At 36.2% G+C, this 27,208-nt stretch overlaps 1 protein-coding gene and 1 long non-coding RNA gene across 3 annotated transcripts in view; one reads left to right on the top strand and one right to left on the bottom strand.

The window, feature by feature from the left end:
- LOC100578579 overlaps window positions 1-21,139 on the bottom strand; it is a 151,832-nt gene extending 130,693 nt beyond the window's left edge. Inside the window, exon 1 of one of the 2 annotated variants that reach the window (XM_026440188.1) lies at window positions 18,219-21,139. In XM_026440188.1, coding sequence (XP_026295973.1) covers window positions 18,219-20,397 — 2,179 coding nt within the window. In that variant the 5' untranslated portion in view covers window positions 20,398-21,139. The remainder of the gene's footprint in view (window positions 1-18,218) is intronic. The other variant, XM_006562682.3, reaches the window with a different exon arrangement.
- Window positions 205-25,449, top strand: LOC107964300. The gene is made up of 3 exons (XR_001702734.2): window positions 205-1,238; window positions 1,548-1,637; window positions 23,127-25,449. It is a non-coding gene; the product is annotated as an uncharacterized LOC107964300 (long non-coding RNA).
- The last annotated feature ends 1,759 nt before the right edge of the window (window positions 25,450-27,208 follow it).

Raw genomic sequence — 27,208 nt, 5'->3', positions numbered from 1 at the left:
GTTCAACCTTCGACAATAATCAAGTAAACGATGAAACGAAGGCCAGAGATATAAACGTATATATCATAAAAGAAATGTAAATAAAGATATAAATAGTAGATTTTTGTCACTTACGAATGATGAAAATACGAACATCACGTTTGTTCGATAATTTCGATGACCAACTGATGCACTTGGTTGCACAGCAGTCGACTGTACTTGGCAGTTCCAATGTATTTGTGGCCCATTCCCTGAATTCTCCTGATTTCTGGTCTCACACACGCACACACTACAGCCACGGGCGATCGCAATTTAACTCTGTCACAGTTCACTTCGGACAAAGAGATTCCTCGGGACTTGAATAGCAAGAATCCGAAAGGGACTCGCGACTCGCAATGAAAACGTGTCAAGAAAGACGGTTAGACCTCTTTTTCTTCTCTATCTCTCTCTATTACGGTTAGACAAAAGAAATTAGGAATGGTCAGACCACGATATTTTTCACGAACAAGGTGACATCACCACGATTCAACTGCAAACACAATCGACTCTCTACTTCACTTGGAATCACGCGTAAATTAAGACACTTGTCGAATTTGAAACGACGACAATGGACGACGAACATACACTCACCGGCAATTAATTCGATGATCATCACTCGAATTTCAAACAGTCAAGTGTCCTCGAGACGGTTCGATTCTCGAATCGTAGTTCGTCGACACGAGTAATCTCCAATCGATGCATCGATGATCGCGCACGTTCGATCTGTTTGGCAGAGAAAAACTATTGCTTGACGTTCGTAAATCTACGAGTCGAATCGATACGCGACAAAGTTCCGACAACACTCCACGATACGCATTACTTCGAATGTTACCTCTTGAATTTTTGCACGGGTTCAAATGTTTCTCGATCGACGGCACAATGCGACAACGCACGAAAATCGTGTCTCATGCTGCGTCATGCGATAGCACGCGACGTATGTAACTATCACTCGTGTCGTTTGAAAATTTTACTTGCGATACGATGCGGTTAATGGTGGCCAAGAGAGGGAAAGAAGAGAAAAAGAGAGAAAACTATCGTGTCGAAAACGCGTCGTGTCGGTGAGGCGCGAAGTTAAACGCAGCAGGTGCAAAGGGAGAGAAGTAAGCCGAAGTTGCGCGCGCATCTACACAGTACGACACGGCTCGCGGCTCGCGAGAAACTGCCGGCTGCACGTTAACGCGATACCCGACCGCCCCTTTCAAGCCGAGGATCTGGCGCAGGTACCATCCCTTTTCTTGCCCCCACTATACGTATATCCCATACTCTGCACCCTCGCCACTTTCGACGTTTCGACGCGCATCCCCTTTCGAACTTATCCCGGACCTGGATAGGGCCAATCGAAATCCCCTACCTTTTGTGTCACCTGCAACCTCTCCCGCCTTCATTATTACCTCGCCTACCAATTTTCCCTTTGTTTTATCAAAGTGTCGATTTATTCAACGAATTTCCCTTTCCTCGTTTACCTACTATCGATGATTTCGATGGAGTTTCAGTTTGTGAGTAACAGTTTTTGTTTTTGAATCACGCAGGGATTTGTGGAACGCGAGAAAGAGGTTAGGATGCAATTGAATGCCTGAAAGATTATATTATACGTGGCTACGAGGGACTAGACGCTATCGGTGAGTAATTTAACGATGAAAGCAAAACATTGTAGAACATTTTTTATCACATTTTGTACGTCGTTTTTGCGATATTATTCATCATGCAAATTATGACAAATATTGCACGATCCGTATTTTCATCCATATTTTTCATGGAAAATTATAATTATAATATCCTCGAAATCAGGTATTCGAACGAAATTCAGAGAAAAGCAAAGCTCGATTTTAAAATTAGGACGGTCGTTTGTTAAGTCGTGAAAATCATCTGCTGAAATCCTCCGATATGACGAAGCAACCATTTCACGAGCAAAACATCAAGAAAACGTCTCATTTATTTCAAGCTTATCTATCTGACCCGGTTATGAGGTTTTCACATTTTATTCTTATCCCTTTGTACTGTCATTTCTTTAAGTCATCACGTTAGTCCTTCTATCCTATAACTCTATTAATTTCCTCGGTAATACAAAGAGAAATCAGAGAGCATCTTTCATAACAAGGTTATGTTGCACGGTTACGAATACAACTCGCATTCATGTCTGAAGTGTGAAAGCTTGTAATTCTCGCGTTCGACTAATAAATGGGACAATATCAAATCGTTGCAAACATGTAATCATTATTGCAAGCAGATTGAGAATGATATTAATCCACGTACAAAGGTGACTAATAATTAATCAAAATTATTGTGGACACGATGGAAAACGGAAAGGACAAACGTTTCAGCTATTTCCGGCTTATTATTGCAATTCATCTGTCCGATATCCAGTCCAAAGATTTATTCCGCGTCTTTCACGAAGCTCGGCTTCTTTTGCCTCTACCCAACCGTACACAACCGGATCTACTTCTCTCTTTGCTCAAACCACGCGTTTATCCGGCTGTCTGCTAGCTCGATTTGCGCACAAAAGGCCAGAACAATAAGGGCATCCTAACGCTTATACATTAAGATTTGGCTTCACGCCTAACGAATTTACATCAAGGTTATCCGAATCGTATTACAATCAATTGAAGTTTAAAAATATTCGATGTTAATTACGAAATTTTATTTATAAGTATTTTTTCATTGATTTTCAAATTCAGTATATGAATTTTATAAAACTTGATCCAATGCTAAAATAAAATTGGATTAAATTGTTTCACGTATTTCTTCGTAAATATTTTCTTCATAGCTCGTGAAAATACTTTTTGTATAATCTTATCTTTGAATTGTACGATAAACTTCTATCTTTTCTTACATCGTATAAAGTTTCAAGACGACTCTCAACCATTATGGATTTTGGTAAATCATTTATATCACAAGAAATAGTAGTTAAAAGCAAAAAAAATATTTTATAAAAAAAATATATTCCGTATGAATCTCCTAAAGAGTTTAAAAATATAAAAAAATGTTTAGTAAAGGAATTTTTACGATCGAAAATATTTTAATCCTAAATATATGCGACATTTTTGGATATCGCATGGATATTAAATTTTCAAATAAAATTAACCTTACGATCGTGTATATGGTGTACAAACGTCGAACATGGCGATATGCTATCGTGTGGCCACAAAACGATGTGAAGTGAAATTTATTTTTTTTTATCACTCGTATCACTATACGGAAATATCCAAAAAAAAAAAAAAAAAAAATAATCCCACGTTGTACAAAAGCAACAATAACATCTCTTGGCAGAAGCGACGTTGGGGAGGCGTATGTGAAAAACGCGTGTGTGAATACGGTTGACAAGCGATCAAAAACAACAATGATTGAGAAAAACAAACGTCCTCCGAGTGAAAAGTAAAGTGTCAGAGCTAGTCAGGACTAAAGACAGGGACGGTATTCCGCGTGTGGGTTAGCTTTTAAACCGGGAAACGATTTTTTTTTTTTTTTCAATGGAAAATGCGATTGACTCTTTGGCGAATGGTTCGAGTCGGAGCGTTGCGGGGTAGCTTTCGCCTATGGAAGCAGTGTTTTTCGTAGGAATAAAAGGTCCGTGCCGAGACCATTGGAAAATTCGCCCCGTGTTGGTCAAACCAGATCAAATGCATTTGCGCTTACATCGATACTCTTTAACTATGCATGCACCTCACAGTCTGCTTCGTCTGGCCCGGAATTATTTCGCCTATATGATTAGGAATTGAAAAGATGTTGGTTTTGCACAACATAAGTATTTATCTTTTGATCAAAGGAGATTATTATTATTTCGACATTATCTTCTAATTTTGAATTCGTCTTCTTTATCTATATTTTTATTTAGGTCGCGATTTTTTTTTTGATTACGGTGATTCTTTGAAAATAAATTTACTTTTTTTGGTATTATATAACATTTATTTGTTGCTATTTAATGGAAGATTCTCGAAAGAGAGTATAGATTCAGATTGTCTATTTTGATTATTATATTTTTCAAAGTTAAAATATGTAGTGAATATGTTAGGAAAAGTATAAAAAAATTTGAAATAATTGATTTGTAACATTGTATCGTATATATAATGATATATTTGAATATGGAAAGGCACGATAACTTATATCATGATTAAAATATTGCGATAAATATATATTTAATAAAATGCAACGATATTACAAAGTGAGTGGTTTCAACTGTACACCTGTTTTCATTAATTTCAAAAACTTGCTGTCGTTTGATAAGGACAAGTTTACACGTTCAAGAAGTTCTTGTCATTAATAATTAATATTAATGATGCCATTAAAATGTTTGACTATGTAAAATCTCGTGACAGTGGAATTTTTCATGAGAATAATGAAAGATGCCTTATACACGATTCCCACGAGTCGTATAAGAATTCTGCAGAAGTTTCTTTTCCCTCGATGGCTTTAAACGTTTCTCTGATAATAATAATAATAAAAAAGAAAGAAAGAAAGGAAATAGAAAGATGAAAAATATAAAGTAACAGAATTTTCTTAACGATAAATAAATTTTTAACATAGATACTTTGAAAATTAAAAAAAAAAAAAAATTACTGAACCAGCTTTCAATTTTTAGATTCATACATGTCTGTAATTAAAATTAGGTCGCCAAGCTATTTCGAGTAGATTCGTGAAAAGATCGCAAATTCAAATTTATCAGCTTCGAATAAAATGACATTGAAATGAATCAATTTCCGTAAATTTATGCGAATTATTCAACGAACCTTCGTGTAATAATCCTTTTTAAAAAGCATATTTTAATTATAAATATCCATCAGAATTCATTTTTTTTTATCGAAACGACAGAAACCAATATTTTTCTTTTTTTTTTTTATACCATTCTTGTAAACATTACGAATCAATCATGGCCGATAAATATTTCAATTTTTTTTTTTTCATCTTTTCTCCGAATAATCAACGGAATAAAATAACTTTTAAAAAGTTTTTTCTCACGAAATTATACGATCCTATCGATATCCTCTTTTGATTTTAGGAGAAAAAAAAAAAAGAAAAAGACACGATGGATCCAAAATTGATCCAAAACTCATTAACGAAACGAAGTTGAAACGTTCTTCTCGTTCGAATTAAACCGTGGAAAATAACATTTTCATTATATCCATAAATTCATCAGGGACATTTCGATATTACCTCCGTTTACGAGGTGGCAGGAATATTCATGTTATCGCGAAACTTGGAAGTTCGGCTCCGAATTAACAAACTGAACTGCCCAGGGATAACTTTCGACAACTTTGTACAGTTCGAACTGTATTTGTTATAATGCCCGGTGTAAAACTTGTGTATTCCTGAAAGAAGGAAAGAAATGACTCCAAGTTCTCTGACTTATGTGGCGAGCAAACTTCTGATTATCGAGTTTTCCGTCTCTCTCTTTATTTACTGCATCCTATTAAAATTTCTTATCCTTAAAAATAACTCTAACGGGAATATCTTGAAAGAGAATCTTCTTCCATGGATCGATTTTGTCTTTGAACATTTTGTTTAATTTAGAAAATGCACGATTAAGCGTTAAGCAATGAATTAGTCTTCAACTTAAGGATGTAACGCATGCTTTTCTTTCTTTCTTTCTTTTTTATTTAATATAATTTTGAATTTGAATGGAAGTTGTCCACTACACGTCACGTGTATGCGGGAAGCAAAAGTTACAAAGACTATGACTGCGTCAAAGGATAAAAGTTAAAGAAGCGAAACATGGGGAGAAAAGTATATCGAACTACGCCCTTCGACGACGAAAGAAGACGTACAACGACTGAATTTCTCCATTCTGCCAACTCACACGATATGTGTAAGAAAACTTCGTAGAAGTGTCAAAATTTAACGCCACTCTTTTATCAATCAATTTCCGTAAACGTATATCAAAATCTTTCTCGCTAAACTCGTCGTTGAAATTAATATTAACACAATTTTCTTAACTATTTTATTTCGATTTTATTTCAATTTTATGATTTCATTCGATAAAAAATGAAAGAAAAATAAAAAATAATACGAAGAAGTTAATTATTTCGAGTACAATGAAACGGATAATGCGAAGCCGAATGGTTTTCAACACGATTCTCTTTCATATCCTTTGAACCGAGTTTGCGCCACTAGAATATCAGATTTTAAAGGATACACCGGAAAAGAGGCAAACTGAAACTTACTACCGAAACGAATAAACAATAGGAGCTAACTCAAACGTTTCAAATAAAGGAAGATGTGCTGAGGATATAAGCGGTGTTCTTATTGTATCTAAAAATAAATATACAAGCAAAAGTACGAAATATCGGACAAAGTATTATCGAGTATAATAAATCGTTTAAACTTTTCTCTCGTTGAAAGTTGTTTTCAAGAATATATTTTCATAAAACTGGAAAATTCGTTCGACAATTTAACAGACAAAAACTTTTCTTCGTATTTTAACATATATTTATATATATAACAAATAGGAAATCTAATTCTCAAAGAAAATTTAATTTTTAAAATATTTGAAAAGAATCTCTCTCTCTCTCTCTTTCTCTCCATTAAAAAGCACTTTGTCATAGTTTATTTTCGTTGGTTCTTTGATAAGTGGATTAAATTGCATTTTGACATGGAATCACATTACATTCGAATCACTGTACTGATAGGAATAAAAGTGAATTTTCAGACAATTCGTTTTGCTCGATCAACTTCATTTCGTTTCTAAAACGCCTTTTTTTTTTCTCTCTCCCATCTGATCCTTTATATCTTTTTACGATCGTGACCAACGGACGGGACTTTGAGCGTTAATGACAACGGATCATCGATTTTTCAATGAATAATTAACGAAAGATTATTACTGTAGTATCCACATTCGTAACACTTAAAGACCACGATTCTGACGTCATAGAAAGAAGAAGTGGGACGTCGTCCCAGTTTCATTAAGCTTGATTATTTTATTAGATACGTTGACACGTTTCAAATTTTTTTTCTTATAATAAATAATAAAAACGTTAATCGTTTAAGAATAAACTAATTACAAATGTATATCGTAATTGAACCTTGTAATATCGAGTAGTGAGTGATACCATTTTATATACGCGAATGTTTATAATAATATTTTCATCTTTAATTTTAATCGATTTTTCGTAATTGTTCCGATACTTTTAATTATAATATAGATTGAATTGGTGTTCAGGTGATTCGATTTTTTTTTTCATTAACATTTAAACCATTATCGAGAGCAGTTGTATAGCGGCCTTGTACAAGAAACACGGCAGAACGTTTTCTTCGAGGCATCGAGACTCTTGAATTACGTCTTACTTTTTAATTTTAATAATGCGGTGGTGTCTGCGGTTGATTCATGCATTTTGAATACAATTACAGAGTGCGCAGAGACATGATGTAATTATATTGTATATCGACCGTGCTTAATGTAATTGTATCGCCTTTTTACAATTTTTTTATCCGAGTCATTCACTTCGATTTACAATTTTTTTAACTTTCGATAAATTGTTGAGAAATTATCGTACGGAATATAAATGTAAAATCAATCGGATAGAAATTTTTTTAATATCTGTTTATTCTTCTCTTTTAAATTCTATGGAAATAAATTGCTCTATAAATATACATTTTTTCGCTATTACTCTCGAATATCATAAATTTTCATTTTCATATAGTCGTAATTTATTCAAAATGTTTTCCGTAATAACAAGATGCCAAATAGATATCGTTTATAACACTTTGAACAACCTTGTTTCTCTTCTCAAGAAAGTTGAAAATTCTCATAGACTTAGATAGGTACGTGTGTGTGTTTGTGTGTGCACAGCGCAGAATGAAACGCCTTGGTATAACCTTAGGTAGCGGCAGCTTTGTCTCACGAATTCACGAAACTGGTATAAATCTGTTCCAGAACAGTGGTATACAAGCTGTATACCAAAACGTTATGTTAACGAAGTTTGTAAAGACAGTAAACGTGTACAGCGCGTGTACTCCTCTCCTTAACGATATCGCAGAATTGTAACAGATGATGTAATCGTTCAGACATTATTAACATTAAGCGTGACGCGAGACAGAGAATCTAAGGTCAAACAGATTACCAATTTATTTAAATTGTAAAGAAAATTATCCTATGCGACGTATTATTTAGAAAGAATTATTCTTATAAGAATATAATACTGTCTTTTCTAATCAATTTTCAAATTTTAGCATCGAATCTCGAAGAGTTTCAAAATTATCCTATGCGACGTATTATTTAGAAAGAGTTAGTCTTATAAGAATATAATACTTTCTTTTTTTTTCTAATCAATTTTCAAATTTTAGCATCGAATCTCGAAGAGTTTCAAAATTATTCTATGCGACGTATTATTTAGAAAGAATTATTCTTATAAGAATATAATACTTTTCAAATTTTAGCATCGAATCTCGAAGAGTTTCAAAATTATCCTATGCGACATATTATTTAGAAAGAATTATTCTTATAAGAATATAATATTGTCTTTTTTAATCAATTTTCAAATTTTAGCATCGAATCTCGAAGAGTTTCAAAATTATCCTATGCAACGTATTATTTAGAAAGAGTTATTCTTATAAGAATATAATACTGTCTTTTCTAATCAATTTTCAAATTTTAGCATCGAATCTCGAAGAGTTTCAGCAGTTGACCGAAATTTCATGCCACTTTATGTTTATACCAATAACATTTGTATCTAAGTAAGCATAACATTATATGCCTGAGATTGCTCTGTTGAAACTTGTTACATTCCTGCCTTATCTAACCATTAAATATAATTCCATCGTTTATAACGTTGCAATTTCAAAAGGATAAGGGAAGAGGAAATGTAAGAAATAACGACTCGTTGTTTATGAACAATTTTCTAAAAGTATCTAGAAATGTTTTCTTTTGCAAAATATGAGAAAGAGAGAGAGAGAGAATGGAAATTTTAAGATTCATTTCAGAGCATAATGCAGTAAATGGAGGAAATAACGTAACAAAATTAATGCCTGTATACAATATTTCAAGCTATAAATAAATGCTTTTAATACGGAGGAATTGTTCGGTATATAACTGTTATAACGGGCGAGCGAAACGAACGGAAGTTAGGATACACGAGCGATCGTTTGTATTAATTATCATCGCGTCACCTGTTACCATTTCTGTCCTATTGTAGTCGAATAGTTTTTCAAATAGCATATCTCGAGCCTGAATATTATCATTGCCTCGAAAAACATCTTTAACGATTTAAAAAAGATACATCCCATCATTGTGCATATCGAAAATTTCATTTCGATCGATAATAAAAAAAAAAAAAAGAAATCATCCTTTCTCTCTGTCTCTCGTTAAAAATGGAAACAAATTATTTAATAAATAAACGCGAGTTTTAAGCCAATACGACAAGTTCAACATTTCCGTCCTCTCTTAAACAAATCGAGAGCCGGTGAATCAAAACGACAACGTTCGAACGATCACGTTCGAATTCAGGACATCCTGTCCTACGTCATCGATGTCTCTATCGATAATTCACCAATGACTCATACGCGCCTCGAGTTCGATCTCGAAATAATGAGCCGGCAATTAGCCGGAAATAAAAAGTTTGTCCTTCCGATCGGTCCGTGGCGGGAAGTTAGGTAACAAACCGTCCTTTCTTTCCTCTTCTTTTTCCCTCTCTTTCTCTCTCTCTCTCTCTCTCATTTCGATATTTGTTCCGATGTACAAAATCTATTACCGTGTCAAGCATTAAAATCATGCGACGATGCGCACGCTGGCCGATCGCCAAATTCACTTTCGAAGATGCTCGACGGTGGAACGACATTTATGCTCGTTTTCTTCTTTTTCTTTTTTTCTTCTTCCTTTTCAAGGAAGAATACGATTTCTGGCATCGCTCCGCTCGTCGCAGCATTTCATCTCCTTATCTAACGAATTTTTTTTGGAATTTATCGAATTTTTTAAAAGTATACAGAAGCATTTAAACATTAAATATTGATTTGTAAAAATGTTATACATGGGATTGTATTTGAATATATTTTTACTCGGCCTCGAGTCGATATGGAGTCGTCGTCGAATGTATGCAAGACGATTAAATTGATGTCGCATTTTCTTCCAAAAATAAATCTAAAACTGCGGAAAATTGGCCGCGTTCCCTTGCACTTGAATGCGAAAATACTTCCTTCAACTTCCGAGGCATCATCGATCATTATAATCATCTTTTCGTAATATAAAGAATATTTCCAGAAATTGCTCAATCGTTTGTGAAACGTAAACGTGATATTACGGATAAATTAGATTTTGATATTTTTATTTACCGAATAAAGATGATAATTTTAATTATTTATTTATTTTTTTAATGAATCTCGACTAATATATGGAACCGCAATTGCAAAACTCAACACAATACAATTCTTACATAAACAGATTTCCAAGATTACACGAGCTTTGAATTCGATAAAACTCCTTCTCATTCACTTTCTTCAGATAAAACCAAATTCTTCTTTTAAAGCACATTAGAAATATAAATAAAAATTTCATTCGTCCTTTTTATTATTTCATCGAAAGAAAAATTCAGATCTCGAAATCTCGAAATCGATATATATAAACTCGTTCACGAAAAGATGAGGATCCTGAAGAGAAAGAGAATTTCGAATCAATCGCAAATATCGGAGGAAAATTCTCGTTCTTTTCTTCCTTTTTTTTTAATAAAATACAACAGGTAAAGGGTAATCGCATCTGAATGAACGTTTCGAGTGAAATTTCTTGTTGCAATCTCTTCCATGCCTCTTTTCAGCCCTTTACTCCACTCTACTTTGCAGGAAGTTGGCGCACACCGTGAACGGTGTGGTTGTGTACGCGCGCTCGTTGATACCACCACGTGTTTTGATTAAAGGGAAGGGAAGCTCTGGCAAGAGGCTCTCGTTAACCCGTTCTTATCGTTACGGAAGAGGGCTTTGATATAGGACTGCAAGAACCGGGTTGGATAGCAGCAATTTACCCCAGCGATGATTAGAAACGGCGGGAGAGGAGAACGCCGGCCTCCCCGTCCGTGTGTTCGAAAAATCCACGATGCACTTATGTTGCACGCCAGCCACGTATACGTCGTTGCACGTGCTCTGAAACTAGCGGAGTGGCGCGACGCGGAAATACAGGCGGCGAGACAGTTTTTTTTTTTTTTTTTTTTTTTTTTTTTCGAAACGGTAAGTGAAGTGGAAGTTTTCACGGCGTCGGTGTGATGGGCAATTTTTGGAAGTTTAAATTGGGATAATGCAATAGCGGTTTCGAGATACAAGATTGTAAAGATTTCACGTTTGATTATTATTGTTGTTGCGTTTTTTAAAATAACGATTTCAATCGAGATTAAATCATCTGACGAGAAGGTGTGAGTAAAAAAGTTTGAATGTGAAGTTTTGGATTGGGGATGATAAAACGATCGACATATTTTTATTTTTAAATCTTCATTCTATCGCGAGTTTTAAGCTATTAGGCAGAGTTCATTTTTTTTTTTTTAAATTTTGTTCTCCCGTAATCTCTCTTATTCACGGATTAAACTTTTAAATGTTCCAGTATGTTTTTTTCTCTCTTTTAAAAACTGCAAGGTATAAATTCCATTATTTTCTTTTTTTTTTACGCAATTATTCCAAGTTTTAAATCTGTGTTATAATTAACACCGATAATAATTAAATTCGTTGTATAAAAAAATCCTTCGAAATTTAATGGAAATCAGAAGATCATATCTCAAGCAATTTTAATAAAATTCTCTCGTGTGCGTTGTATCGTTATTACAACATCTAATTAAAAATTAAAATAACAATTTCAATCGCAATAACACAACTCCCACGTTTTAAAATTTAATTTAATCTCGCCTCTTGCATTGTCGTTAAATTAAAAGATTGCAATAAAAAAAAAAGAAACAAATGCACTGCGTTTGAAAAAATTAATTTGAAAATTTAATTTAATTCTCTAATTTCATTCTCGTTACGAAACGGAACAAACAAATATCCCACTCGCGTCTACATCGCATTTAAGACGATGTTAAAAATGGTGAAAAATAAATAATGTAATCTGAAACAGTTGGACGCAAGGTTAATCCTTCAGTTCACAGAATGTCGTTCGAATTTCGCGGCATATATTGGCAAATATGGCGGCGATGTTTAAACGGAACGCGATTTATAAGGGATGGCACTCGCCAATTGTTACAATGCCAACGTGAAATGCGGCGTATCGCCTCGCGTCTAGCAACAAGTTGATGCTTCCTTTTACATGCAAACGTCCGCGCGCCGAGATCAAACCGATAGTTACGCGACAAGAACTGCTAAACACTTTCGAGTTAATGCCAACAGTTTCAACAGGGCGACGTGAACAACGTCGCCAGAACGAACTGCGAAACGCGGTCTGAATACACGCCGGGTGAATGGTTATATTATAATATCCATTTCATGCTCGAACACTCTCGTTCGAGGGAAAGGGTATAAACCTGCGAGAGATTGACTTTCGACACTCCGTGATTCCGACGCCATTTTATTTGCATTTAGACAAGATTGCCATGGTAAAATTAATACATGTTTTATCATTATTGATAACCTCGGTGTGTTGATGATTCAAATTGAAAATGATAGCTTTTTAGAAAGATGGCAGAGGTTTGAATTTTGGATATGATTTTGCGAAAGAGTTATTTGGGGAAAAATGGAAAATGGGAAGCTAGGAATGAATTACTAGTCGAGCGTTTCCTTGAAGAATTTTCAACTAATACTATAACGACCTAGCTTTTCAAGAAGGCTATTACCATAAAAATGGTAGAATCATTGGAGATATAAATTTGTCCAATTTGACCAGTGGAATGGAAGTGGAAGCGTCAAACAACTTTGGACGAACCCGTAGACAAGTCGTCGTAGTTGAGCACAAATATATTCCATCTGTACACAATAAATCAAACAAGTACTCCATCAACATGGTGAAAGCATCGTTAACGAGCGTACCCACCATTCAAACATTTCGTTTCGAGATTAATCTTTTGGAATATCGTGCCAATTCCTTTATTTAGAACATTTTTTATATACGATGGATTATTTATAAATTGCAGAATTATTTGTATAAATACGTAAATTTGCGTAATTCTTAAAAAAAAATACCAATAACTTTCACACGATGTATTAATTATCGTAGTAATGAAATAACAAACAAACGTCGTAATCCTATTTTATTAATGCGCCATTCATATTAATACGTTTACAATATCATCAATTATGTAATAAGCTTTCCCCAGCTTACACGTATCCCACATTAGCCAACGTATGAGTATTTAAGCTCAAAGGGTTCTACTTTCCTCCCTTGGTAGACGTTGGCCGTGCTACCAATCCTGTGTAATCCTTCCTTTATCTGATACCAGTCACCACTAAAATACGATCTTCCCATTAATTCCCAGACACTTTCAAGGCGGATATACCACCGGATCAAAAGAGTTTCATTTTGCTTTTGAGAATCGAGCACTCGACTCTGTCTCTTTTGAGGAATATTTAAGGGATGATCATAATCTATCCCCCCTGTCGACTTGATTAATAAATGATTAAAAACATAGTTTTTTATTTTTTTTCTTTTTTTATCGAATCTTTGATTTATATTACTTTTTTCACGAATCATATATTATTATCAAAATAAGAAATCACAACGCTTTGACTTTCGGTCTACGATTTCTGTTATTTTCGTGGAATATTATTCCATGTATATATTTTTCCACGCCACGTTTTCTATCCATTCACGTTTCGAAACTTTTGAAACTCGCCTCGATAAAAATCTGCCACCAACTTTCAATTGTCAAAGCGGGAAAAAAGTCGGTGAAACCAAAACAAAATCTCATTGTTCTCCAGAAATCGGTTGTAGCAGCCCAGTTTCGTGTGAAACTTTGCCGGGAAAGAAGACAGTAGCAATTATCTCTCGGCCTCTGAAAGATTTTCAAAAGTAGTTGACGATCATGACGAAGGCAAAAAAGAAGAGCAAAGTCAAGTGAGGAAGAAAGAGAAAGGGAGGAGTCGCATCAGAGACAGAGATTCGCGGCAGAGCTTTCAGCTGATTTTCACGAGACTTCCTGGCTAATCTTTTTAGCCGAAAGCCCGTCACCAACTTTGTCACTGTTCTTCCACCAAGAAGAGATTTCTGATCAAAATTACTATACCCTCTTTTTTCGAAATCAAATTTTATCGATATCAAATATTTCGCAATAATTATTTTCTTCTCTTGTTGCTTGCGATTAAAGTAATGCAAGTTTAACATAAAGATCTGAATTTATTTATTTATAGACAAGGTTTTAACGAGACTTGGAATTAAAATCACACTGCAATTATTAAAATAATTATTTGTGATATGGTTGTTCGTCGTATTTAATAAAAATTAAATAGTTACTTCCATCATCAACACGATATAGTATTGCAAAAAAAAGAAACTGCAAATAATTCAATTTAATCTATTTTCCAATTTTCCAACTTACAAGTTTCCATTACATTAATTAAAAATATCCAAGATAATTAATTTCAAATAAACATCGAATCATTGTTAATCATTTCCTCCTCTGTCACGTACTTTTTTCCAAAATACTCACAAAGATACGAAATTCTAATCGATTCGAACATTCGAACTTATTTGCCACACACTACTCCCCTCCTTCAAAGTGGAGTTATTAAATATTTGCCCCACCATTCACCTGGTGAAATCCTCCGAGTATACGTGGACGCATACTGGAGCTGGATTATAATTAAATTCGCGGTGGTTAAGTTGATCGATGCGGGCGACACCGTGTTGATTTTCTTTGAAATCGCGCGTTCCGTGCGCGTTCAAATGAGGGTAGTGGATACGAATGGGGGTGGTGGTGACGGTACATATAAATGAGACGCGATGGCGATACAGAGAAGCAACGTAGATAGTTAAACTCGAGTTGGGTCCAATAATACGCTGTTCAAAATTTTGAATGAACCGGATTATTATGGAAATATTCGTGTTGTTTGTCTAAATTGAACGAGAGAGATCGTAAAAGGGGAGAAAGAGAAAATATATGGGTGCGATGCGAGTCTTGCAATTGGGTCAGACTGTATCTTTGTTCCGTTAGGAAAAAAAATATATATGGGACAATTTTAGTTTAACTTTAGGTAATAACAACTCCAATACTCTTTGAATATTTTTTTTTTCGTAAATTTATCGGGAAATTGTATTTCAAATTGATATTAAATAATAAGTTTTGAAAATATTTTTTGAGAAACGTTTGTTTAAAATAGAAATATTGGCTTAATCGTATATACTTCTGTTAAATATATATCTAATATGATCTTCTAAAAATATAATGATAATTTATTAAGATGATTATTAAATTTGTTAGGATTTTCAATTTTTAATCCTTTGTTTTATAATATCTAGTTGGTTTCTAGATTGAGACGAATCTTAGAAAAATTATTAAATATTGATTAAATTTTTAACAGCAAAGGATTAAGAGAATTTGAAACACGTCGGGAATATTTATAAGAATTACATTCGCAAGATAATCGAATTCTTCCAGTTCATTTAACTTCTCAAATATTTCCTCGAAGAATTTTATTTTCGTTTCGTGAAAGCGCACTTTTTTTCATCTTCTTTTCGCGCCTTAAAAAAAAGAAAAGAAAAGAAAAATGCCGTTTATTAATTACTAATACTAGCAGCACGAGATTAACGTTCAGTTAGCGCCAAAAATAATACACATTCATCATGAAGTAATAGTGCGCACGTAGTGAAGCTTATCGTGATTGCGTTTCGTGCTCACAAACGGTTATTCAACAAAGGAGAATAGTGCATGCACAGCAGTTTTGTTTTATGCGCCTATTTGCAGACTAAAAAGCCATTATTTGAATTCATAGCGTGTCCTAACGAAGGAATGTACGAATTTAATATAGACTTGTTTGAAAAAAAATATGGCAGACTTATCGAAAGAGTACGATAATTATGTAAAAGTCAATAAAAATTATGTAAATAGCAGTTCGAATATTCATTTTCGACTTGTCGATAAAAGATCAATTTAACGTCAAATTTCGGAATTAAATCTCCGATAATTATGCAAATTGATAAAAATTATGTAAATAATATTCTACTATCGATAAACGATCAATTTATCGTTAAATTTCAGAATTAAATTTCGTCATGTTTTTATTATTCGTATTTTTTTACACAATTTTTTTCTTTTCTTTTTTTTTTTAATATCTATTAATAACTCGTACGTGATAACTGGAAAAAGATAAATATTTGGCAACAATATTTTTCCAATACAGTTTGAAATTGTTTAACCAATAATTCGTAAAAAATGTTTTTCTAAAATTGCTCCGAGTTTTAAAATGATTGAAAGTTCTTCTTTTTTTTTTTCAATTTTCGAATGTCGTCTCGAAATTATATACAATTTTAATTCGCGCTACTTTCCATCGAATTAATCGACGTATCGTTGATTAGTCACCCGACTTATTCGGTTTATTCCCGGATTGCAAATTCGTTTGCGACGTTATCGAACGATAGGTGAAATGTCAGCAAGCGTTTAAAAGCCACTTTAATCCGACCTTTATTTCGTTGGGCATTTGGTTGAAATACTCGGCTCGAGAAATCACTAAAAGCTTCAAAGAGCGCGTAATCCAATTTCCGATGAGAATTGAACACCCGCTATATCTAACTACCTACGTGGACGTGACCAAATTTTCAATGATACCTGCTCGTTTATTATTCAAACTCGTGTTATTTGATGATAAAATTTGATAAATTTTTCGAATGAATCGACACGAGATCTTAAGAAAATTCTCTTATTTTCTTTTCCTTGTTTCTGAACGAATTATTAAATTATTTAAATTATATTTACATTAATCTCATAAATTTATAATTCAATCATTATTATTCCTGAATCTCAGAAAATTAAATTAAGTTATAATATAAATACGTCCTCTGCATCGATGATTTTATAAAATCTCTATTACGAATTTCTTATCTTCAAAATTCAATATTCTTTATAAATTCGAACGGGGAATTTTTACTTCAATCGGGCAAAATCAAGCTATTGCATTTCAGATATCGTCAAATACGGAATCCTTTCCTCATTCTTTCCTCGCGTAATATAATACAAACTCGTGAATCGTTTATTAATATCATTACTCGATAAATATGGGGAGTAAACTACCCAATCATTTGAATTGATGATCAGAATTTTAAATTTTCACGTCATCCAAACTTAAACTTCAATCGTTTTTTCTATTCTTATTTAAAAAAAAAAAAAAAAAAGAAATCTTAATACCACCGTTTGTATCAGATTATCCCAAGCGAATTCCAGAAGGATTTACAGCGCTTGCCACGCAAGAACACACGAGGGAACCATCGATTGAACCAGCGTTTATTTTCAGTCTTCGCTCTTCTTTTCCTTCCCCAAAATTCTCCCGCGTCCATTCTCGGCCTCGGTGACGACATTGTTCAAGATAAAATATGCGTGTAATGTTTAACAAGCTTCGATAACACGAAAGTTTGGTCGTAATGCACCGGTGAGATATATTTCTGGGATATTACGACGCGTGTATTCCGGGAAGCCCGTGTCGCGTAAATAAAAGAAGGACAGGTTGAAAAACGAGGCGAAAGTTGCTTAAAGTTTTTCCATTAAGAAAATAATGGAGAAACATCCGCGTTAACGCGTTAACGATTAAGAATATTTTGAGGATGGGAGAAGCGAGAAATCTTTCGAGAGAGTACCTTTTGTACACCTCTCTCTTTATGTATATCTCTATCTCTTTGTATAATTAGGAAGAAATGTGTCTCGGTGAAGTGGATATCTTAATGGCGCTGTTTCTTTGAACGACCGTGTTTCCTTTTCAATTAGCTCGCTTAATTAGTCGCAGTTTTAAGAGCAGCGAAATATTACGTAAATTAGACTCGTGAATTAGATGTATCTTGATTCTCGATGAAATTATTAATTGATCCTATAAAATGTAATGTCAAATAGATACTAGATGTAATTATTCGTGTTATTCGTTGTTTCGTGACAATTGCTGTAGAAAAGAAATATCTTAAAGATATAACGTTTATACGAGAAAATTATTCGTAATTAATTTGATCGCGTGAAGGCATAATTTCGCAATTAGACGAATTGCTTGGGGAGGGGGAACGGAGGAGAAAGAAACCTATTAATTACTTCCACTACGTCGAATCGTTGGAAAGAGGCAGAACGCATCTTTGCATTCCAAAAGCAGAGGAACAAAACATCAAAGTTCTCGTTTCTTACCTTGCGTGCCCCGTTCCTTTTTCTTCCGCCGCAGTCTCCTCTTTTGCACCTTCTCCGCGTAATTAGACGACGACGAATCATCGCGGCCCGCCACTTCCTGCTTCTCCGCCACTCTCCTCGCCTCCTTCTGCCGTCTCTTCAACAACTCGTACACCCTTTTAAAGTAATCCCTCGCGATATCCTCGTTCGACTTGTTCGTCAACACACCCTCACCGTTCGAATAATCGAAACCGTCGATCGATCCATCCCCAACCACCTCTCCCTCCTCCTCCTCCTCCTCCTCCTCTTCCTCCTCCTCCTCCTCGACATCTTCCTCGATCCCCTCGCTTCCATCCACGATCTTAAACGTGTCGCTCTTCTTCACGTTCGATCTCGCGTACAATTCCTTGTAATCGTTAAAAGTCTTCTTAGGAATCGTATTGTAACCGCAATCAGGCGAATTCACGTTGGACGGGTGAGCCTCGCGATTCCTCGCTCCTCGTACCTTGACGAGTACGTGATTCTTCGGGGAGGCATCGACCTCGTTGCCGACGACGAGCGGATAGTTCCCCCTAAGACTGGTGCTCGCTCGGCCTTCCTCGTTCACGGGATCGTTCAGAGAAATCAGAAGCTCGGAAGTATCGTCCCTCCGTCCATCTCCGTTCTCCGGGCTCCCGGGATTTCTCGTCTGCTTCTCCCCCCTCCTCGCGGCGCAATCCCTCAGATTCTGACAGATCTTGCAATCGCGGAAAGTGCATAGATCGGTTCGATCTTCTTCCTTCCCCTCCGTGTCGCGACGCAACCTCTCGTGCTTCTTCCTCTCCTTGTACTCGCGCCACGTCTCGTCCATCACCGTCGTCGTTCTCCTCGCCACCCCCCTCCAACGATCCCCCTCCGCGCTCCTGCCACCCATCTGACCCACCAACGCGTCGCTCCTCGCCTTTCGGTACAGCTTCCGTTTCTCGAGGGCCGAATCCCTCGCCTCGAAGCCCGTTTCCGCCGCCTCGAGGATCGTCTCGCTCCTCGACCGCCCGTACGCTTTTTGCCCCGACTTATCCCTGGAACGAGACCTGTTGTTGTCGTCCCTCGGCCATCTCTCCATCTGCCTCCTATCCTTCTGCCCTCTGTCCCCCTCGACGACGCTCTCCCGATCCAACCTGATCACGCTCGTCTCGCTCCGCACCTTTCGAGTCCGATAACCCAGCCGCTCCTCCGCCTCCCCGTAACACGAGTACCTCTTCTGAATACCGGCCGTCGATCCCCCGTCGGATCGTTCCAACTCCATCCTCTGCTGTATCTTCCTTCGTAGGAACGACCTTACCCTTTCCAGTTCCTCCTTCTTCCTCCTCCGCTCGCTTCCAGCTTCGTCGTCCTCTACCTGTTTTAAAATATCGACGATTGGCACGATTGCGTTGTCGTCGACCGTTTTCGATCTCGCGTCTTCTTCTTCTTCTTCGTTTCTTGGATGAGGAGTTGCGATTTTCTCGCCTTGTATATCGTTCTCCTCTTCTTCTTCCTCCTCCACGTGGACCAGGCTGGGCAGTGTCTCGCTTCGACTCCTCAGGTAAGCCTTCACCTTCTTGCACCTCTCTCTGGCGATCTCCTCGGCGCTCTTGGCCGACGTTTCCCTCCTCCCGTAGAGATCGTCTATGATCTGCTGCCTCAGGTAATCACCCATGGAATACTTCCTCGAATCTTTCCACTCCTCCTCCCCGGATTTTCGATTCTTCCTCCTCCCCTTCTTATCCCTCTCCTTCACCGACACCTCGCTCCTCGATTTCCTAGGCTTGTAACCGAACTGAAACGTGCCAAACTTGCTGCTGAACCCGTCCACGTTCCTGTTCCCTTGAACCGGCGGTGGCGGAGGGCTGGAGGAGGAGGAGGACGCGAACGAGGTGGAAACGGACTGGCCCTCGGCCCTCGTCTGGAACTCCTCGTGCGACTTGAGGCCATCCCGGAACGAGCCCCTGGCCCGCTGGGCCGTGCGCCCGCTGGTCTCGACCAGAACGCGGCCATCCTTGTCCAACAGCTGGATCACAGGAAGCGTGTCCGCGGACGTGGTCAGCTCCCACTCCCAGTTGAGCGGTTTGTCCAGCTTCAATCTGATGATCGGTTCCGCAGGCTCGTTCGAGGACGTGGAATCCGGATTGACCAGGCTCGACGAAGACGTCGCTGTTATAATCGGGTGACCGTTCTTCATGTTTCCGCTTTCTTCTTCCTCTTCTTTTAAAGGTTCGATCCCCTTTTTGGCGAATTCTTAACGATTTCAGGGAAAAGTTTGGTTTTTCTTTCTCTTTTTTCTGGATCAGTTTATTACTCGTGAATAAGCGTTATCGGGTGATTTTTTTAAGAAATTTAGTTAGTTTTTATCGTTTGATCATTCGATCGTGCGATTTGGTCGAGGTTTTAAGCTCAATGTTACATACACGCGTTATTTTGTGTACATAAATTGTTGTCGAGTAAGAGGAGGTCGATGCGTTCGTTTTTCGATGAAACTGGTTTTCGATTTTCTTCTTGGAAATAGTTTGGAAGGAATTCGCGCGATTCTTTGGTTAATATCTTGACGAAATATAATTTGCTCGTTGTATTCGTACAAAGGTATAAATACGACCCTGAATTTTGGAAAGTAAATAAAACTTTTTATTTCTGTTTATGTAAATTTATATCAAAGTGTCAATAGATAATAAAATGCGTTTAAACTTCAAGATGATAAGAATTTTGTTCGCCATTCTGCTCAAACGCCAGCTTTGATTTGAAAACACGCGTGAAAGAGGCGAAGATACTTGCACAATTCGAAAGCGAATATCAACATTGAGATATTCATTTGGAAATTTATTCGTGTCGATTTGGAAACATCGAAAAATATATTAAGAAAACGTTTTGTTAACGCGTTTATTCGTTGCCATGAAAATTTCAAAATCGTTGTTAGTCAAATAATCGAAACTCAATTTTTAATTCTTCGAAAACTCATTCACTTTATTATTCATTTTATTTCTTTTCTCTAAAATTATTTTAATATCGTTCACTTTAAAAAATATATTTATTTTTAAATTTCGCAATTTTCAATAAACGTATTCCACTTTTCCAATTTTTCACTTTCAAATTATTTCACAATCAAGCGTTTATTTTCCCATTTTATTATAAAAATCAAATTCGAGAAGAATATTCTTACTCCCTTCTTTCTCCACTTTCCTTTTCCTTTAAATTACTTTAAAATAAATCCAAACTCGCAAATGTAAAACGAGAAAATATTTTCACTCGAAGCAAAAATATTTTCCCCGAGAAAAAAAATATCCAAATATTCTCATTCGCTTCTTTCTTCGCTTTCCAACGTTTCCCCCTTTTTCCCTTCGAAAAGTCGCTTTAAGTTAAAATAGACGCGTTTCTTCTTTCGCGTTGAAACGAGAAAGAGAGAGAAAAAAAAAACAATTTTCCACCAGCGGAAAAATCACCGAATCCGCACGAATTTACTTAATCTCATCACGATTAATCATCGATCGGCCGTCAACGTATCAGAAGAATCGAATGATCGCACGCACCGTGTTCCATATCCATCCCACAGATCCGCTTATCCAACTTGCTCGAATCTCTCGCAGGCACGGCCAGCATGATATCCGCTCCGTGGATTATTATTGTTCGAAATCGTGTGGATCGAATGAGTTAACGTCTCCCTTACGTAACCACTGCCGCGACCTCACACGCTTGGCAATCTGTCAGAATCGAGTTTGGCTTTGGGATCTTTTTCCGAAACGGTCTCGTACCATCTCCCCAACCGTGCTCCGTCTCGCTGTGTGCTTGCGTTTAACATTCACGCCCGCCCACTTCTTTTTCCACCGTGTCGACGTGTCGACGCACCGGGACGAGCTTCGAAACGTACGGAGAGACGTACTTGTCGCCTCTTGAAAAAACGGGTAACGCGACTACTACGTGAGAATAATGCGGGCCAGTGCGACGGTCTAATGGCGGAGTATGAGAGAAAAGAAGAATGTATCTATATCCCTGTTATTTTCTAAATTATGTTTCTCTTAAACAATTTCTTTTTAACAAAAAGAAATTCTTTTTTTGAACCAAGTCGATTCTAATTTTATTATTTTTGGTATCGATAAGGATAAAAAGGATGAAATTTAAGAAAACGAGTTAGTTAGTCGAGTTTCTTTTTCTAAATTCAATCGTTCCACGATCGTATCACTTCCCCGATCAATTTTTCACCACTATCACGGATCACTCACCACTCACGAACGAACGAAAGCCGGCTACGATTCTCTCACTGATCCGAGAACTGAGAATTCGAGGGGAATTCGATCGAATTCGGGCGAGAATCGAAGTGACCGCTATACCAGCGAGCTGCCATCGAAATAGACGTCTGGCAAGAAACGGTGGAGCAACGTTCACCGTTCGTTTGTGCATCGGTAACTGGCGAAGAAATGGCGGGCGGTTCGCGGCCGACGCCAAAGTACGCGTGTTTACAAGCACCCGGTTATAAATAATCGCGCGTGAAATCGCGCTCGCCATCCAGATTTTTCCAGCGGGGCTGCTCACCAAATCTCTCTCTCTCTCTCTTTCTCTCTTTTTCATTCAATACCACCCACAGAGTTGGGCGTTAACAGGTTGAAAAATTAATCGGTTAAATAATCTGGAATAAAGTTATGGATTCAACGCTAAACTTGAGTCAACAGATTTCGTATATTTTTCCTCCTATCGATTGTTGAGATAGAAATGTAATCATCTATTTTTATTTTCACGTATATTAATTTAATTACATTATCATTTATATAGATTCTTGTATAATAAAAATGCTCGACTAATAGTTATTCGTAGTCGTTTATCCAATCTATGAATTTAACTAGCTTCGAATAATAAATTTAATTTATCGAAGTGACTTTATTCTTAACCTGCTACCGAAATTCTTGTCCATCTCTGCCCACGCAGGCAGGCTTCCAGGAATGGAAGCCCTCCCCCCCGGATTCGCTAACCAAATATTACAGGGAGGAACAACAGGAGGAGGCCGATCTTGGGTGGAAGATCAATAAACGAGGAAAGATGGAGAGGAGGGAAGAGTTTTTCAGAAGATTTCCTCCCCGTGATGTTTGGTCGTGGAGAGGAGGATGAAGGTGTCCCGGTTTCCATCGAGAGCGACACGCGTCTCGAAATATCTTGGAAGATGTGGTCGGTCCAAATGAAAAACTCGTCGCTCGGGCCAATACGCTCGTCGATTCTTGACAAACGGCCAGGTGAACGTCAGACAACCGGGGGAGTTGTCGATTGGAACGAGTGAGAGTGGAGACCAGTTTCGAGAGGAATGGAGAAGGAATGAGGTACACGGTGTTGCGAGATTAATTTAAGAGCAGAGTTAGAGCAAAAGTTGATCGACATTTTATTGAAGATTCTAAAATAAACGAGGCTTATTTGTCAAGTTATTTGATTTTGGTTTCTGGGTGAACGAAATGGGATGAAAGTAGAGAGAGATGTGAAGCTATTTCTATCTGTCTTTATTTGAATGTAAATTTCTTGAAATATTTATATATTTAGCGTGATGTATGATGAAAGATCGTTCAAGTACAATTTTATTTATTGGAATGAAATTTTAAGTCGTGAAAATAGGGAACACGGTCGTCAACACGTTCATTGCCAAGAACAAAGGTATCCTAAAATATGTTTCTTGTCTATGAATACAGATTTTACAATACACAGAACGGGAAATACGTGTCAATCGTTATTGCGTGTATATTATTCAACGCTTTGAAGAAATACGACCGGAAGGAATGGACTGTCAACTACTTCTTCATTTTCACTAGGCCCCACGAACCATTTCTCTATGCCATATTTAGAATAATTCGAGAATAGATAGATCTAGAAACGTTGAGACGTAATTCTGACCTAGTTCACGTCTATCACCTATTAAATAGAACACGAGGATATTTTAGTTTAGTGAGAGTTTTGACATCTTTGTTGATTTTTAACATCAAGTAATAAACATTAAAAACAAGTGCTTTAATACATCAAATTGAAAAAAGAGATACATAATTTTCCAATTTAAAAATGACAAAATATAACTCATCTGATTCCCTCCATATTGCAAAAAAAATTTCAAAACATGATTTATCAAACTTTTACAAATTTTCCTTACCAAAAATGAAATCAAAAATTCACGAAAAATATAATCCATTAAATTGCATAAACCATTTCTCCCTCCCAAAAGTACGACAAATCTTGAAACGAGCCCTAACGAATTCAAACGGTGTGGAAAGAATCGTTCTCAAGAACAAGGCACGTTTCGTTCGTTCGTTCGATCGATCGATCGATCGATGATTATCGAAGTTGAGACATCGCGCGCCCCTCGATCCTCGACTGTGCGACTCGCTTACGAGCCAGCCGCGGATTCACTGGGCCTCGCTTTCGCCTGTGCCGCACACTCGCCTGTGAAAACCCACGCCTCCGTCGTGCCGATCCTAAAATAAATCCCGTGGGATCCAGTGGATAGGATGAGGGAATGCCAGCACATGGGATGTGTCACGAATATCGCGCGCTCCTGCACGCTTCCATGCACGCGAGCCACTCGCAACCGCGGCGGATTGGAATTTTAAAATGCCTTTGCTCCCATGTTTTTCCTCGTCGAGATACGCTCTGAACGATGTTGACCGTATTTATCGATACGTATTTATACGTGTGTTACGGATTATGATTTATAATGTAAATTTTTGTAGAATGTCGAGAGACGAAATTTTTATGGATGGTTTAGATGACGCGTTTGATGAAAAAAAGGAGAGAGATTTAATGCACGGAATAATTTGAAATGTCTTCTCGGTATTTTTCCTCCTAGAGGAAAAGTTCTAGGAAAGAGTATTGACTGTTTATTACGTATATACTCGGACGTGTTACGATTTATGATAATAAATTTTCCTAGAATGTTAAAAGATGAAAGTGTTATGGAAATTTTGGATGATGCGTTTTGTAAATAAAGGAAAGAGATTTAACGAATGGAATTTTAAAATGTCTTACTTATTTTTCTTCGTCGAGGTAGCTTCTTCTGGGAAGAATATTGGCTGTTTATTGATATATGTACTCGAGTATGTTACAATTGGATTATGTTATGTTATAAAATTTATGGTATTGTTGAATAGTTTTGCTTGGGTATTTTTCGTGGTAAAACATTAATATTAATACGTGTTTGTTGATATATATATTTGGATCATCGTATTATAATTTAATTTATTTTATAGTATGAATTTTGATAAAATATTAAGAGGAGAAATTTAACAGATATTTGAGGCATTAAAGATTTTATAAATGTAATTTAATAAATTAAATTATATTTTTAAAACGAAATCAGATTCTTATTATGAAATTGTAAATTGTAATAAAAAATTATTATTAGCAAAACAATGATTGTACATGTTAAAAACATTAATAGAAAAAGGTATTTATTGATATTCTTCCATTTTCAATTTTTGAAAATTTAGACTATCATTAATGTTAGGCAAAATTTCTAAAAATATAAGAAGTGTGTTAAAAGAGGAGTTACAAAATTTTCTATTAAAGTTAGATTTATAAAAAAATAAAATAAATATAATTTTCTCCTTTTCAAACATTTGAGACGACACTAAAATGAATTTCCTTTGCAGATTGATCATTTCGTTCGAAACAAGGGCAAAAATTTCACCACAATTTAAACTACTTTCATTAGATTTCAAATCACTTCTTTGTTTTCCACGTTAACGTCGTTAACGACGAGAACAGACCCCGTGCGATTAGAAATTCCACACCGATGTTCTATCGAAAGTTTCGTCAGAATTAGTTTCCAACGCAAGTAGATAACGCAAAACTTGACGTATCCAAATCTACGCCATCCCCCATTTCCCAAGATAAAACTGGGGTTTTTCTGAAAATTTGTTCATTCCTGTTGTTGATCAATTATTAACAATGGGATTACATTTAATGCGTATTCAACAACTAAATCCAATATATTATGCTCACAAAGTATTTCTATTATACGCAAATTGTTCGAAAACTGCTTTGATGTAATTTTACTTGGTTTACTTCGATTATAAGTTTACAATTTTACTAGGTTATTGAAATCAAAAGTTTAACAATTTTGCTTGATTTCAATTATAAGTTTATAATTTTACCATCAAAATGTTATTAAAAATCAGACGTTCAACCTTGACTTCAATTACAAATTTATAATTTGGAATATAGAAATTCGATATATCATATCGATAATATTTATATTTGATTCAAAGTTTTATTTTTTTTTAAATACTCATGAGAAATTCGAAATTTTGCAGTTAAGTACTTGAACGCGCTCGCAGCATACTTTATCCCATCGCTATCAACGATATATGCGTGCAGGTGTGCCGTCTTCGCGGAAATAAAATAACCAATTTATCGCGATTCCAGATATCACTTAGTTTACTTTTCGGTGTGTGTTATTGTTGACTTTCTGCATGCTTGGATTCTCTCGTTCCTTCTCGCTTCTTTTTTAAAGTGTTATATATATTTGTTCTAAATAACCGAAAGTGTAATGGAATTCGTGATATCCTCGTTGATTGTTGATGAAAAATTAAACGAAGACGAGAACGAGAAATTGAATCGACGATAGATGGCTGGTTACTAAAAATTGATTCTTCGTTTCGACGTAAAAAAAAAAAAAATTCCTATGCGCTCTTGATTGAAAAAAAAAAGAAAAAAGGAAAAGAAAAATTGAAGATAAATTTTCACAATTTCGAAATATTGAATCATCCTCAAAAGAGCAAAAAAAAAAACTCGATTTTCGTTCTATTATTAACAGAAGCCAACAACGTTCCAACGTTTCCTTCCAACGTTAGAAGAATAATTATGTAGTGGTGGTAGTGTTAATCGATAGCAAGGAAGGTTAATAGGCATGTTCCATTTACGCAACATTTGTGCGGAGAAACGTGAGTCAGATATCAGCGATTGCCAAAAATTATATTGCTTCGCAACGGTGAAGCTGTTACTCATCTTTGTACGTTGCATAATGAAAAATTCGCGAA

Source organism: Apis mellifera, linkage group LG4, assembly GCF_003254395.2.
Source record: "Apis mellifera strain DH4 linkage group LG4, Amel_HAv3.1, whole genome shotgun sequence".
In the NCBI taxonomy this organism is placed as follows: domain Eukaryota; kingdom Metazoa; phylum Arthropoda; class Insecta; order Hymenoptera; family Apidae; genus Apis; species Apis mellifera.
The sequence above is the reverse complement of the archived record's forward strand: the minus strand, read 5'-3'. Positions and strand labels throughout refer to the sequence as shown.